Below are 16012 nucleotides of genomic sequence, written 5' to 3' on the forward strand. Positions count from 1 at the left end.
TGATTTCTTTTTGTTGTCTGATTGCTGTGGCTAGGACTTCTAATACTATGTTGAATAGCAGTGGCGATAGTGGACATCCCTGCCGCGTTCCTGACCTTAGGGGAAAAGCTGAGCTTTTCCCATTGAGAATGATATTCGCTGTAGGTTTTTCATAGATGGCTTTTATGATATTGAGGTATGTACCTTCTATCCCTATACTCTGAAGTGTTTTGATCAAGAAAAGATGCTGTACTTTGTCAAATGCTTTTTCTGCATCTATTGAGAGGATCATATGATTCTTGTTCTTTCTTTTGTTAATGTATTGTATTGCGTTGATTGATTTGCGGATGTTGAACCAACCTTGCAGCCCAGGGATAAATCCCACTTGGTCATGGTGAATAATCCTTTTAATGTACTGTTGGATCCTATTGGCTAGTATTTTGAGGCACCCCTTGTGGTTTTAAGCTCCAAGTGTGAAAGACCTGCGTCGGGGGGGATGATTGAGGAGTTGAGCCTCGGGGAGTGTGGGTCATGAGGTTGAGGCATAGATGAGGTAGGGAGTAACTAGGAAGAAGTACACCTCTTCTGAAGGAGTTGAGCAGACATGGTGAGAGGGGTAGGTAATACAGAGGGTTTTCCAGCTTGGGGGAGCCAGGTTGAAAGAGGTCATATCAGATAGCTTTCCATCTCAGAAAATTAGGTGAGGTCATTTACAGAAACTGCAGGGTTCGAGGAATAAGTACCAAATGACATAGTGACTAATGGGCAGTGAGCCAGAGGTGACTCGAAGAAGTGCCAAGCATTACTGGTTTGGTAGTGAATGAATTTATAGTAGGATTATTCCAGTTTTACTTTTGAAGAGACAGAGGAACCATTCTTGGCGCTAGCCCTTTATTTCATCAGATACACAGGCATTGCTGTATAATCAAAGAAAAACATTCTAAATCAGCATCTCTCTCCTTTTCCTCGCTTTTAGGTTTGGACACAAGTTGAATGTGTCGGATTTATATAAATTAACAGACACGGTCGCAATCCGTGAACAAGGAAATGGCAGACTGGTGTGTCTCCTACCCAGCAGTCAGGCCCGGCAGAGCCCCTTGGGGTCTTCCCAGTCACATGATGGCTCCTCGACGAATTGCAGCCCAATTATATTTGAAGAGTTAGAATATCATGAGCCTGTCTGCAGACAGCATTGTTCCAATAAGGACTTCAGGTATAACACTCATCTCCCTTTAGAAATCATCCTTTTGCATAAGGTGATAGAATATCTGTTATAGTCACCTTACAAATGTTTTAGACCACAGAGAAACGTCAGCTAACTATTGTGTTCTCTTTTCTGTAGTGAACATGAATTTGATCCAGACTCCTATAAGATTCCTTTTGTGATTCTCTCTTTGAAGACATTTGCGCCCCAGGTTCATAGTCTTCTGCAGACACACGAGGGCACCGTGCCTTTATTAAGGTGAACATGTCAAAGCCATTGAGATATGATGCCTTGGTTCTCCTCTTTCTAGAAAGTCTGCCCTCTGCCCACACCTCTTCCCAAGCGAGTATTATAGAATGCTTCATCCTAACATTTTTAGCACCTTGCAGTCAAAGTATATCTGAAATGGGATCCATATGCTCGGTACTTCCACAAAAAAATTTGTGTGTGTGCTGATTTTTAGAAACGTAAGCAACGAATAGGAACATTTCTTCCCCACAGAGATGAGATTAGTGTAAACGCTGTATTAGATGTATGCATGCACGCTGCCAGCGTTTACACAACCTCAAGCAGTAGATCGTAAAGCTTGAGAGAGAGGTGTTCTTCAGAAGGCCATGTAATCATCCCGTGGGCCACACAGTACACTTAATAATAGGGGCCAGCACGGGACAAAGTTTGCCCTAAAGCCATTGAGACCTTAAAGCAGGTAAATAACTGGCTTGGAACCCAGTTGCCTTGTTTCTCACACCCTCTGCTGGAACATTGTCTAGGTATTTGTGGTATCCTCAATGCATCAAACAGGTCAATGCTGCAGTGATGGCCTCCCCCTCCCTGGGACCTGAATTTTCACATTCAAACCCAGATCCTGAGGATTTAAGGAGAAATGATTTATGAATGGATATGTTAAAGATTTCTGTTTAGCAGGTGCTTTGCTTTTCCATTATTTTAATCAGCCTTCTTTTCCCCCACTTCAGCTTTCCAGATTGTTACGCTGCCGAGTTTGGTGAACTGGAAGTAGTGCAGGAGACTCAAGGGGGTGTTCCCTTGGAACACCTCATCACCTGTGTTCCAGGTGTCAACATCGCCACTGCACAGAATGGCGTCAAAGTGGTCAAATGGATTCACAACAAGCCCCCGCCTCCCAACACGGGTAGGAGTCAGGCTTTCGGTTTTTCTGAGCCACTGGTTACTGTGAGAGGAGCTTGCTGGCTTTTATCTGGTACGGCAGCACTGTTTGCCAAGCGCAAAGCACCGTGAATGTCTCCTTTGATCTTTTAAAAGCTGAAACTACTCTCTAAAGTGCTGAAGGTCTGGCAGAACCAGACTTTTTGCAAGGACCAGCATCAATTCTGTAAAAAAAATTTTAAAAACCCACATTTCACAGTTACAAATCTCTTTAGCCCTACCTAATTTTGTGAAGCTTTTTGGCTTGTCAGTTGACTGGCCTTTTAAAAATCGTTTCAGGTATTTGAAAGAAATACCTCTAAATGCAGTTTTACCTTTGAAATTCATTTTGGTCAATGTTTCTGACTTTGATAAATATGAAAACAGATTTATCTCCCAGTGTAAAGGACCAGGAAATGTAAACCTAGCTTTGGGTGAGTTTCTGAGTTGGGCCTCCCCTGAGCTGCAGGTGTCTAACCCCGCCACCTGTGAACAGCCCTGAAAATTGTTGCCTTCCTGTGGAAATGTCCTTCTCTTTGACCCCAAACACTTCCTCCTTTGCTCCTCCCCCTATGGGAAGAAAGGTAAGGATTACCAGGGAAGGAAAAATGTTTGTATCAGAGCTGCTTACCACTTTCTCCTGCCTTTCCCCTCAGTCCTAGACCACACAGGCTCCCATATACTTGTGCTCTTTCTCCTTTCTCGTTAGCCTGCCAGTCTTGTAGAAAGGTTTCCATCCGATTATACTTTTGTAATTAAAACTTTCTTAATTACATGGATATTCAACATAAATGCAAGAACCTCTTTCTTAGTTTTATATCAGCTAGTTTTATGTTAACCGCTTTCCATGGTTTCCTGAGCAATGTTTTCAGCTTCCTTGCAGGTTTGTTAGGCTTTTCTGGGCTACCTGCTTGCTGCCCATCCATAACTTTGTTTCTGTGGGAAAGTATGTTCCATGGGACCAAGTTACAAATGAATCTTTGAAATACAACTAGTTTATAAGCTGCAAACATCCTGTGTAATATCACTTCTGCTTTAACACTGCTGAACTATGCTTTACTTTGACTCCAGGACTTTGAAAAGTAGTAGTAAAGCACCTGCCAGCCCATAAAGAGGTTGGGCTAGCCCATAGATTATATGGGACCTGAGTATAGATGCTGAGAAGTAAAGCAGCCCTTTGGTCTCATCTCTTTGGTCATGGTTGAGCTCAGGTGAGGGAGGGTGACGTTAGTTAACTTTCTTTCAGGGGTGAAATCCTGTCTTAGGCATGTTCCATTTTTCTCCCCCTGTCTAGACCCTTGGCTTCTGCGGTCTAAAAGTCCTGTGGGCAACCCCCAGCTGATCCAGTTCAGCAGGGAAGTGATTGACCTGCTAAGGAGCCAACCATCCTGTGTCATCCCCATTAGTAATTTCATCCCGTCCTACCACCACCATTTTGCAAAGCAGTGTCGGGTATCAGACTATGGATATTCCAAGCTGATAGAATTATTGGAAGCCGTGCCTCATGTATTGCAGGTAAGGAAAGCTTAAAGATTACTTGCTTAATGACGGGAACGTTCCTCTTTGGCTTTGGCTCCTTCCAAGAAACAGGGTAGCTGGTAACCTCATTCAAGGTGGCTTCTCAGTTTTTCCAGAAAACTATGAGTTTAAACATAAAGAAGGAACCCCTTAGAGCACTGAGGAGTATTTTCCTTCTCATCTCTGTAGACCCACTTTCCTCTTCCTAGCCCAGGCCTCTCCAGGATTGTTCACTCTTACAGAGGAGGGGCCCTGAACACGGGCTTGGCTCTCATCAATGAGTTAAAGACCAGCTCCCGGGCTGGAGCCTAGCATTGGTTCCTAAGGAGTCTTTGCCCTATTAATTTAGAGTGTTCTATAGCTTCTTGCCTATAAAACAGCTCCCCACTTATAAAATGTCCTGGAACACCTTGGTTGTCTTTTGTAGACAAAATTAGTTGCCCAGTTTAATAATATGCTTTTTATTTCTATACTCATGACTATTTGAGAAGGGCTATATAGGGCAAACAAAAAGGGGGCGGGGGTCCCAGGCACTTGAACAGTTGTTCATTTTGACCATCTACGTTCTGTTGATCTTCATGCGTTTGAAAATGCAGATACCACGTATAAAAGGACTTGTTCTCTGAGAGCAGTAACAGGAGAGAGAGAATACCATCCGCCAGAGAGTCAGTATGTGCCAAGGTCTGACAAGTATAAATAATCAAAGTGTTTGATTTGCAGATTCTCGGAATGGGCTCCAAACGTTTGTTGACCCTTACCCACAGGGCCCAGGTGAAGCGTTTTACTCAGGATTTACTAAAACTTCTCAAATCCCAAGCCAGCAAACAGGTCATCGTAAGGGAGTTCTCACAGGCTTATCATTGGTGAGTTGATGAGAAGGGGGAAGAAAAGGAAAGCAAATATTTCAAAACACTTTTTTTCCCCACCAATTTAAAATAATCATCTAACGTTTTCTACTTAGCATTTTTGAGGAAGACTTAAAAGTTAATTTAGCAAGTGATATTTCTCATTCTTCACCCATTTTCCTCGTTAAATTCTAGGTGTTTCTCAAAAGACTGGGATGTCACCGAATACGGTGTTTGTGAGTTGATCGATATCGTATCAGAGATACCAGACACAACCATCTGCTTGTCCCAACAAGATAATGAAATGGTGATTTGTATCCCCAAGAGAGGTATGTTGACTTAAATGTGCTGGAAGACAGTTGCGTATCTCAGTGTTTACCTTAACATAGACTCCTGTATCCTTTCCGCCACCTCCATGGTTCCTGAAGATTCCATGGAAAGTGCATTGTGAGAACTCTCGCTGTGCAGTGGATCTGAGGTTCTTCAGAGCAGGTGCAGCAACTTGCCAACAAGAAAAGCAAGCTGATTTTTTAGAATTCACCGTAGGGAAAAGAAGGGCATAAGCGGCACTTTCTTGAAATGCTTTCTTCAGCCTGTCTGTGGCTGTTGCCACCATAATTATCCAGCTGAGAGTCAGTTACCATGGCTGTAGCTTGTCTCTTCTCTTTAACTGAGCTACTTGACTGTGCATTCTTGAGAAGGAAGAAGATCCAAGCAGATGTTTTATCTTTCACATTTCGGTCATTCTGGTTGAGGTCTGGGAGCTGGGATAGGTAAAATTACATCTACCTACTGTCCTGTTCTCCCAGTATCATTAATCAGTGCTTCTTAACCTCTGTTCCTGCAGAACGCTGACGTTCATGAAATCATAATACTCCAAAGCTTTTGGAGTAATGTCAGTTTTCCGATTCTCATTTACAAATTAATAGAAACAAAAATTAAAGTTGAATCTTTTTCTCCCCTGTATTTTTGTTAAACTTTTGTTGCCTGTACTCTCTTCTGCTAGCAATTTTAACTGAAGATCAGAAGAAGACCCAAAAAGCGTGTGGCTATTCAGAAATGCAGTTTTATAGAAATAATGTCTAGATTACTTTTTCAAGTACAGAGAGCTGGGTGTATGTCATGCTCATATATATGGGACGGGGTGGGCGACGGGGAGCTAGAGAAAATAACGTTCAGCTTGCAAGGCCAGATGACATGAGTGTGTATGTGTCTTTCATAGTATACCATAATAGTCTCCTAGCTTCCTGGTGGTGTGTCCTCCAGAGAGTTTGAAAACCATTCTGCACAGAGAGAACATGAACCTGTTTGTTTTAGGTTGTGGGTGTTTGGAACGCAGAGATGGCATTTCTTGTCATCTGTGCATAGGACTAATCCGGCAATCAGGTTTAACACAAATGAATGGAAGAAGACTGTGATTTATTTTTTTATTTTTTCCTCTGTAAGAGCGTACCCAGGATGAAATAGAAAGGACAAAACAGTTCTCCAAGGATGTTGTTGATTTGCTACGGCACCAGCCGCACTTCCGGATGCCCTTTAACAAATTTATCCCTTCCTACCACCACCACTTTGGCCGGCAGTGCAAACTCGCATACTACGGGTTCACCAAACTACTTGAACTTTTTGAAGCCATACCTGATATTTTACAAGTGAGTGAAGAGATTCCAGTTATATTTTTCTGAACAATATTGGGGGGAGTTGTTCTTTTCCAGGTCTATTTTTCCTGGGAAGTAGTGATTTAGGAAATAGGAGGAAAACCTTAAACATTTTGATCAGAGAAGCTAGGTTGTTGGCTAGCTAGTTAGTATTTTTAGGTAAATGTGGGGTTTTTTTTCCTTCAATAAAGAAAGAAATCATCCTTTAAATTTGTTTCAGGGTAATTATTGAAAAAAGAGATTAAATAGTTCAATTTCTTAAATGGAATATTCTTCCATTAGCACCATACTTTTCACATCTCTTAGGTTGGCTGTGGGGATGAGTATATGAGGCGGTACGAATGCTTAGCTGTTAAGCCACTGTGAAGTTGAACCAGATTTCTGTTGTTAATTTTATTAGCATTACTGTTTTTGACCCCTAAAGTGCTTTTAAAATTTTTCTTGTATGTGATAAAATACACATCACCTAGTTAACCCTTTTTTAAGTGTGCATTTCAGTAGTATTAAAATCTTGCAAAACTGAAGCTCTGTATCTATGAAAGAACACCAGAGTGCTTCTTAGTTACTAAGTGTATACGTTCATATGCCGTCGAATTCCATGAACAATCCCAACTTGTTCACTCTCGCCTTCCTCCTCCTGTGTGTTTTCCAAGGTATTGGAATGTGGGGAAGAAAAGATCCTCACTTTGACGGAGGTGGAACGATTCAAAGCTTTGGCTGCCCAGTTTGTCAAACTCCTTAGGTCCCAAAAAGATAACTGCCTTATGATGACAGATCTGCTTACGGAATATGCTAAAACTTTTGGTTACACATTTCGTCTCCAAGACTACGATGTCAGTTCAATTTCGGCTTTAACACAGAAACTCTGCCATGTGGTAAAGGTGAGCAGATTTTTATTTTCATGGATGAAAACATGGCGGCAGCATCTTCCCCGGGGTGTTTACCTAAGCTTAGCATTTCCTCGTTCACGCCTGGCACTAGTCACCGCCTCACAGCACGTGCTTCGTACGCCATTAATGCGTTACTAGGTAGCAGGAGATGACTCTGGTTTGGCAGGTAAGAGTTCTGCACTTGCTCTTCTGTGTTTCTTAGAGGCCTTGCCGCAGTCACGTCCCTTTGAGCCGGTGAGGTTTCTGTTTTATCCGAGGGTGTTTCTTCTCAGGAGTATCCATCTAAGCGGACTGTGGTCTCTGAAGTTGTGGGGAGACTGTAATCACAGACCTCTTGCCCCTCCCAGATTCTGACAGACTTGAGTAGATTTAGGAGCTTGCTAGGCTCACAGCTGTCTTCGTTGCTGTTAATAGGAGGTCGGGGAGGCTAACTTCCTCTTCCCGCCCTGGGCTGAGCTGACCCTCCCCGTCCCAGGCAGAGCAGCTGGACCGTTTCAAGCTGCCTCCTGCACGGGACCAAGAAAACTCACTATAAGGAGGGAGAAGTGAAAGGGAAAATGTACGAAGTGGGGGCAGCCCCAGTTACAGATCTGGAAGGAATCCAGTTATGTACTGTCCGGTTAAAGGGACATGAACCTCCACAGAAGACTGAGAAGGAGCTGCCGGAGAGCGGGAAGGACACTAGGAGTGTGGCACACTCCCGGTGCCGCCTACTGGGAGGACGGGTGAAGGCAGGGACTAGCGTGACCTGCGGGCCTAGCTAAGTTGGGGGGGGGGGGCTTAGGGTTGCTAGCCAAGACGGCGTCAGCGCCAGTGTGTGGGGACCGAAGAAAGGCACATGGAGTGGGTTGAGGCAGGAGGAGTGGGACACGACGGTGGTGACCGGTCACGCAGACAGCTTTTCGGCTTGTGTGCTTGTGAGGGAGGAGAGAGCGTGGTGAGAGGAGACCGCAGGACGGAGTGCGCCAGTGCGCTTTCTGGCAGCTGCTTTGCTCCCGGTGGGGAGACTTGAGCATATGTGAGAGCCACAGGGAAGGATCTGCTTGAGGAAGAGGAGATAAATACCCAAAGGCGAGACAGGGTGGCAGGGTGGGGAATCCTGAGGAGGCAGGCCTGGGAATCGGCGTTCAGCGGAAGGAGGCACAGCCCTGACATTAGCACTGTGACCAAAGGGAGGGAGTGTAGGGTGGAGGCAGTAAGTTTGATGTTCCTCCCTGGGAAGAGGAGGGAGGTACCTGAAAGAGACAGGATTCACGATTGAAGTGGCCACCGTGGTGCATGGGACCTGCTGGGGACCTCAGGCAGGGGTGCTGGGAGTAGGGGGAGCTCCGCAGGGAGATGGCGGGGCCCGTGGCGCTACTGTGGGGACGCTCAGTGGTGCGGGGCTGCTTTGGTGCAGGCGCAGGGGAAGCAGACAGTGGGCTGAAGGGGGGAGTTTGCCAGATGGTGCAAAGAAAAGACATAGGGACAAGGGAGCTTCCAGAATATGACCAGAAAGGCAATGAATTAATGGCCCATCAGCGCCAAGGTGGATGAAAGAGGAACGTGTAATGAAGGGAGAGGACTTGAATTGGGATAACATGGGAGTCCGTGCAGGTGAAGCTGGAGAAGGGGTTAAGAAGAGCTGATTGTTGGAATCTCTTTCCGGTTTCCCACCCCAGCGTCTTACCCCAGGCTTCCTTTCTCGTGCGGCCTGCGTGGGAGGTTTGCGTGAGCTACGTGGGAGGTGGGCGGTAGCCGGTAATTGCAAGTGTGACCTGGGAATGGGAGTCTGCAGTGGAATTGAGTAGGAGAGGATGTGCCTGCAGATGGGGTGGATGAGGAACAGAAAGGCCACGGGGTGGGATAGGCCCCCTGGATGCTCGGTCACCCAGCGTGCGAAGGCAGTGGTGGACTCCAGTGGATTGCAGGTCTAAGCCATGACCAGAGATTTTGATGAGCGAGGGTGACTGAGTGGGGAGTTGGGGCATCAGCAGTCAGCATGGGGAGGGATCAGGGGGGCTCTGGTGTGCTGCCCTGCCTTCTACAGCCTCTCCTGGGAGCCTCTGGGAAATGCTGATGCCCGGACTTCACTCCTGCCTCCGAGATTCTGGTGTAATCAGTCCCAGTGCGCTCTGAGCGTTGGCATTTTTTGTAAGCTCCCCAGTTGGTTCAGTTGTGTAGCATGGGTTCAGAATCAGGAGCTTTCTCTAAGCATCAAAAGAGCAGGTTTTTGTTTTTTTCTCCTTGAAAGGCTGGAGTTATAGCAGTGGTCTGGGCATCTGAGAATATGGCTCGGATTCCCCGAGGCTTGAATCTGTTGATTGATTAAACCCTGCGTCTGCAGAGGAAACCTGTCCTTGAAATCTCCACAAATCTGTAACCATGATAAGTGGGGTGGGGGGCCTACGCACTAACCTCCTGCCTTGGCTCTGGGTGAGCGTCCAAACCAGGGACACACTGGGATTGTGATGGTTTCTCAAGTGCTATTCACCTCTCTCTGCCTCTGAGAACCCAGAGCCCCAGGGAGTACGAGCCTGTGATTACCCAGCCCTTACTGAGGCACTGAGACCTGTGGTCTTGGCTGGGAAACCAGACAGGGGGCAGTTCTGTATCAGTAAACTTGGTTCGCGTACCAGCACCTAAGCACGCGCATACTGAAGCTCTGCCTGTTTTAAGTCCAGTGACGGCTCAGTTCACGGACTTGTTCCTCTGCCCAAGGCCTGCAGCTCTTGGTTAGCACATGCCTGTTTCTTCACATGCTCTTTGGTCTCCCATTGCTAACCTGTGTCTTTTCCAGAAGGTCCCCCTTCCAGTGCACTTCATCACTCCAACCCTGTATCTCCTCGAGAAGCAAGGGAGAAAAATGTAGTCAAATAGGAAAATACCCACTTGCTGGCTCGTGATGAGGGACTAGAGGAGTGCGGGTGCCTTTAGTCAGAGTGGGCCTTCAGTCTAGTCTGGGACACAAAGGTGGGGTGAGTCAGTCTGCAGAGCACCCTGTAGACTGTCACCTGCAGTCCACACTACCCCCTTGAGCACAGAAACCTTCAGTTCGGGGTCTTGGGCCCCTGGATGTCGGCTCGCCAGTCTTCCCTCCTTCCATAGGGGAGTGGAATGAGTGCCCTAAGAGAGGGCTGGTATCGATGGCTGTCTGATTGTGGACCAGCAGAAAGGGAGGGTACAGTTCCCACTCTGGTGTCCCACAGCAGCCGGAAACAAACTCACGCACTCACTCACGGGTACGAGAAGGAAGTAGAGGTTTTCCCTCTGTTGGTCTCCCTAGCCCGAAGGATAGTAGCTGAGCCAGGTGGCCGTGCCCAGTGTGCCGCTCTCGAGCTGGGAAACTCTGGGACTCTTGTTCCCCCAGATTGCTGACATGGAGTCAGGCAAACAGATTCAGCTGATCAACCGCAAGTCCCTGCGCGCCCTCACTGCCCAGCTACTGGTGTTGCTGATGTCTTGGGAAGGAGCCTCCCACCTTTCTGTCGATGAGCTCAAGAGACATTATGAAACTACCCACAGTGCTCCCCTCAACCCCTGTGAATATGGATTCATGACCTTGACTGAACTTCTGAAGAGTCTGCCCTACTTAGTGGAGGTACGAGTGCTAACGGTTCTGTAGAGCCATCTTACTGAGATCTGCCGAACTGTTCCTGGGCACCTGATGGTCTGGGTTAGAGGATGTAGAGCGGGAAAGGACCAGTCGGTCATTTTGTACTTGAACAAACCAAGTCAGAGCAGGGTTACAGGCACCTTGCCCAAATGAGTGCCCAGCTAAGAGGGAAGCCGCGGCCTCCTGAGTCCTGAGCTGGGGTGTTTTTGTGCTACGCCAGGCTGCAGTTGACTACTGTTAGCGCTTTCTGACAAGATGGATGGTGTGGGGGCAGGGAGGGGGGCTGTCATCAGTCAGACACTGATCAGAAAGGAAGGCTGGTCACCTGAGTCGTCTTTTAAGAATAGCACTTAAAAAGAATCATAGGAGAATATTACGGATGTAAATAAGCCCCCCTCCCCTGGCCAAGTTATCAAAATTGACCCAAGAAGTTAAAAATTAGACCAGTTGGGGTGCCTGGGTGGCTCAGTCAGTTAAGCATCTGCCTTTGGCTTAGGTCATGATCTCAGGGTCCTGGGATCAAGTCCTGCATCGAGCTCCTTCCTCAGTGGGGAGCCTGCTTCTCTCTCCCCCTCTGCCTGCCATTCCAACTGCTTGTGGTCTCTCTCTGTCAAATAAATAAATAAAATCTTTTTTAAAAAATTAGACCAGTTACCACAAGAGAGGCTGTAAGATCATTGAAATTTTAACCAGTGAAAAAGATACCAGGACCAGATAGGTTGTTAACAGTTGGATTTTTAACTAACTTTAAAGAATTACTCCCAACTTCCTAAAAACCATTCTAGGCCGTATTAAAAACAAAACAAAAAGACAACAAAAACAAAAAACCTCACCACTTGATTTTATGAAGCCAAAGCAACTTTAACACCAAAACCTAACTAATACAGTCCCCCAAGAGACAGTGATTGTAAATAGGGTATTAACCAGTAAAGTCCAGCAAGGTGGAAAAAGAGTGCTATCCCATTGTTACCATATAACCATGTGATTGATAATTAAATAAATCAGAGATATGGACAGAAGCTCTCTCCTTGGCCAAACTCGGGCCAGGCTCTTGGGAGCCGCCTTCTACACTAGACTGCAACCTTGGATGTCTTGGTAATTTTCCATCCACCAATACCCCCTCCCTCCTTAGCTATAAATCTTCACTTTTCTTCGTTGTATTCAGAATGGAGCCCAATTCTGCACTGAGGTTCTTTCCTTTTATTGCGGTAGTTCTTGAATAAAAACGATTTTTCCCACTCCAACTACTGTCCAGCTCTGGTTTGTCCTCACAATATCACATCCAACATTTTCAGAGCTCTGTTGATTATCTTTTATGTGAACGGTGGTTCTAGGTAGCGTAAACGGATCCCAGACAAAAGGCTTTCCGTGGCCAGCTCAGAGTGGGAAATATCCCTTCCCTTGGAGATTGTCAGTGCACATTAAAGACTCTGGAAAGGTTTATGGTAAAGAAATTTGTTTACTTGACGACAGAAGAACTTTGGGGTTTCTTCCCTTAAAGAAGATTAATGTGGTCATCCTGCAGCACAGAGTTCCTTGGATCCCCACTTTGGGCGAGGGGGTTCGTTGGCCTCAGTCCCCGCTGTCTGATGCAGTCCTCTCACTGGGAATTTGTCTCCCCTCCTCACTGCCTCCTTTTGTTTGAGACCCCATATCTGCCAGTTTCCTTCCTTTCTGACAATGCTATTTCCCCAGACCTCTGCCATCTTAGACGCACAGGTAGAATTGACGTTTGCTCTAAGGTAGCACTTTCTGTGAGGAGATCCTTGAATGACAGCCCCCTCCTCCCAAGCTTAGTGCCCATTTTCAACTTGACTTGGTGCCTTTTCACTCTCAGCTGAAGGCCCAGACTCCCTGGAGGGGGGCGGGGCGGCGGGGCAAGGCCAGTCACTCTGGAAGTTTCTTTTTTTCTTTTTTAAGATTTTATTTGTTAGCACGTGTGCACAAGCAGGGGGAGGGGCAGAGGCAGAGGGAGAAGCAGGCTCGCCGCTGAGCAAGGAGCCCGATGCGGGGCTCGATCCCAGGACCCTGGGATCATGACCCAAGCCAAAGGCAGACACCTAACCAACTGAGTCGCCTGGGCGTCCCACTCTGGAAGTCTCTAATGCTGCGTTTTTCTCTTGAACCAGGTTTTCACTAATGATAAAACAGAGGAATGTGTGAGGCTCACGAACCTGTATTTGTTTGCCAAGAACGTGCGGTCTTTACTTCATACTTACCACTACCAGCAGCTTTTTCTCCATGAGTTTTCCATGGCCTATACCAAGTATGTCGGAGAAACACTGCAACCCAAGACCTATGGCTACAGTAGCGTGGAAGAGCTCTTGGGAGCAATCCCTCAGGTGGGTATTCTCGGAGCTTCTTGGAGAGTGTCTTCCTGGAGAGCCCCAGGCTCACTCTCCTGAACACAGTCATGAAATGCTGCCAGGCTAATGAAATGGCAGGCACTTTGAAAAACGTACTGTTGGCATTAAAGGAATGATTCTAGCGTTGATTGTGCAAGTCTTTATTAAATCCGTATATGCCAGGTGAGTAAGTTGCAGCCCCTTCCTCAGAAAGGTGTCAGGTGACGGACAGGGCACCTGGCAGGTGACAAGGCAGTGTGGTCCGCGCAGCCCTCCATGGGTACCCTGAGGAGGGTCACGGGCAGGGCCCATGCCCAGGCTCGGGGTTTGTTCCAGAGCCGAGATGTCAGGGATTTATAGACGTGAACCATGTGATGAAGAGGGGACAGTCTGGGCAGAGGAGATTGCATAAGCAGATGCAAAGCAGTGACAAGTAGCGTGGAACATTGAGGGCATTAAAAACCAGGCCGGGGCCTACCAGTGCAATGAGAGCTCACTTACAGAGGGCCTTGCTCCTCTGGGTGAGCAGAAGGACCTGGAGGAGAGAAGTGGGGAGCCTCAGGTTTGTGTGTGAAAAGCACCGTGTCACTGCTGTGTCCAGAGTAGCAGGGGGGGAGGAGGGAGCTTGGCGAGGACCCTTGCCATGGCTGGAGCCCAGGTGAGAGTGGTAACGGGACCGAACCCTCTTGAAAGTAATGCAAGAGGCAGTGAAGGACCCAGGGAGGCTGAGATTGGGACTCAGTGCAGATGCATGTGGCGGAGTTCTGGGAGCCAGGGGCCTCCGCTCCCACTCTTGCTTGGCTGAGGAGTTGAAGAGAGGACTCTGTTTCAGGATTAGGACCAGGAGCTTAGTTTGAGGGGTCTGGAAGGTCCCCATTAGTTCTCTTAGGGTATATTTAGTTTCTGGAGAAAATGGGAAGGACTCTTGTGTGAGAACTGTCTCCTTCAACAGACCAGAACTGGTGTTAGGGAGATGGTGTTTCTGAGAGCCCTAAAGAATATTTTTAAAGCTGAGTCTCACCATTTTTAGACTACACGTCTTCTTGTAAGGGGCGTGTCTCTGCCAGCTTCTATTACTTTAAAAGCTAAAGAAAGTATAGAAAAATTTTCCTTGGCATTAATTTCTAACTTCTAATATATTTAGGTCAGTGCAACAGGTCCCATTCTTCCTGGATTTAGGGTTTAATTCCCCTGCTTTTCCACTGCTTAACCAGTAGTATGTCTTGTGTGCAGGTGGTCTGGATAAAAGGACATGGTCATAAGAGAATTGTAGTGTTAAAAAATGACATGAAAAGTAAGTAAGCACCCGTCCCCTCCCTGCTTCAGAAATCCCGGTTCTCTCACTGACTTTTCCTTCTGACGGCTGCTCTTGGTCCTCCAGGTCGTTTGAGTTCACTCGGGCTCGCCCCCACCCATCCTGAAAACCAGCCCTCGGCCACAGAGTGCTTCCCGGAGGTGCCCAAATCTCGCACAGCCGTGGAACCCGAACTTGGAGCAGGCAGCGATGGTAAGCGAGGCACAAGACAGCCAAGCTTGCGAAATTCTCGAAGAACTGGCGGGGGTGTGGGCTGGGAGTGGGTGGGGGCAAGGACCACAGTGGGCCGCCTTCATGTATTCTCCAAAGCAGTCTGGTGTTCGGTTGGTAACAGAAAAATGAGCCTGCATTTCAGAGCATTTTATGGTTCCTGGTTCAGGTTCTTGAAGGATGTTGACACCCCTGTAATGACAGTATGTCAGCCCAGTTCAGACTTCAGAGGAAAAAGTTTTTCTGACATTTGTTAAGCAGTATTTTAAGACTATTACAATAGGGTCAACTCTGCCGCACCCGGGGAGGGAGATGGAAGTCAACTGAGTACAAGGATGAACGGGGATGTTTTCGTCAAGGAGCAGAGCGAGGGGAGAGGTGGGGGGGGCACATCACCCAGGGGAAGACATCAGAGGTGGAGGAATGAGGGCCTTGGTCAGAGAGCAGGGGTGGGGAGTTCTGGAAGAACTGACTTCCCAAGATGCCTAAGACTGGGCTTGGTAAGGACCGGACAGACATGGAAGGCCAAGGTCAAGGCCTAGCGGAGAAGAGGACACAAAAGGGCCAGGTTCAAGCTGGATCGAGAGAGTCTTTGTCACAGGGCCTGCCTGGGAAAGACTTGGTAATAATGCATAAATAATACACAAAACAACATTGATCCACTCAGATTTTATGTGGAGCCTCCTTTTTAGATAGAAATCGACTGACTTGAGCTCTGTAGCAATTGCAACTTCATTGAAAGACTTTTGAATCCATTGTTGCATATGAGACTTTTATCTTTGTACGACTCTGTAAGTCACTAATTGGAAGTGTTACTGTGGCCTGTATGTGGAGGGCACATTTCACATTTTATAAAGCGTGGGAATGGAGCTCCCCGCCCTCAGCTGTCAGCACAGCCTGCAGGGAAGTTACCTCCCATCTCCGAATGAGGGACCCAAGTTCCAGGAGGTTAAAGAGCTTAACCAGGATCATTTAGTGAGGGAGTGATAGAACTGGGGCCCATGTCTTAGGATTCAGAGCTTTTACTCATTTTAACTACTTTATACCCCTTCTAAGGACTTATTTCCTCTCTTTGGATGCTGATTGTGGAACCTTTTTTTTTTTTTTTTTTTTGGCTTCTGCCCCTTGGGGCATTGCTGTTCCTGAGAACACAAATCAGGAGATCCTGGCTTGTGGCATTTCATTTACCAAAGAGTGATCCAGACCTTTCTGTTAATGGCTTTGTTGTTGTTGTTAACCTTGAGTTCTTGAGTACTTCCTGGCCTTTTTCATCTTGAAGGCTGAGACAGAAA

At 47.0% G+C, this 16012-nt stretch overlaps 1 protein-coding gene across 9 annotated transcripts in view; it reads left to right on the plus strand.

The window, feature by feature from the left end:
- Window positions 1-16012, plus strand: part of MARF1 (meiosis regulator and mRNA stability factor 1) — a 44266-nt gene that overhangs the window by 23839 nt on the left and 4415 nt on the right. For all 9 annotated transcript variants that reach the window (XM_025855510.2, XM_025855512.2, XM_025855514.2 and 6 more), the window contains 12 exons: window positions 956-1192; window positions 1322-1441; window positions 2158-2333; window positions 3642-3862; window positions 4586-4728; window positions 4906-5039; window positions 6157-6359; window positions 7019-7246; window positions 10605-10835; window positions 12980-13192; window positions 14429-14489; window positions 14577-14702. In XM_025855510.2, the coding sequence (XP_025711295.1) occupies window positions 956-1192; window positions 1322-1441; window positions 2158-2333; window positions 3642-3862; window positions 4586-4728; window positions 4906-5039; window positions 6157-6359; window positions 7019-7246; window positions 10605-10835; window positions 12980-13192; window positions 14429-14489; window positions 14577-14702 (2093 nt within the window). The remainder of the gene's footprint in view (window positions 1-955; window positions 1193-1321; window positions 1442-2157; window positions 2334-3641; window positions 3863-4585; window positions 4729-4905; window positions 5040-6156; window positions 6360-7018; window positions 7247-10604; window positions 10836-12979; window positions 13193-14428; window positions 14490-14576; window positions 14703-16012) is intronic.

The sequence above is a fragment of the Callorhinus ursinus genome, unplaced genomic scaffold (genome assembly GCF_003265705.2).
Source record: "Callorhinus ursinus isolate GAN/ISIS: 27379988/994484 unplaced genomic scaffold, GSC_fseal_2.0 scaffold13, whole genome shotgun sequence".
NCBI lineage: Eukaryota > Metazoa > Chordata > Mammalia > Carnivora > Otariidae > Callorhinus > Callorhinus ursinus.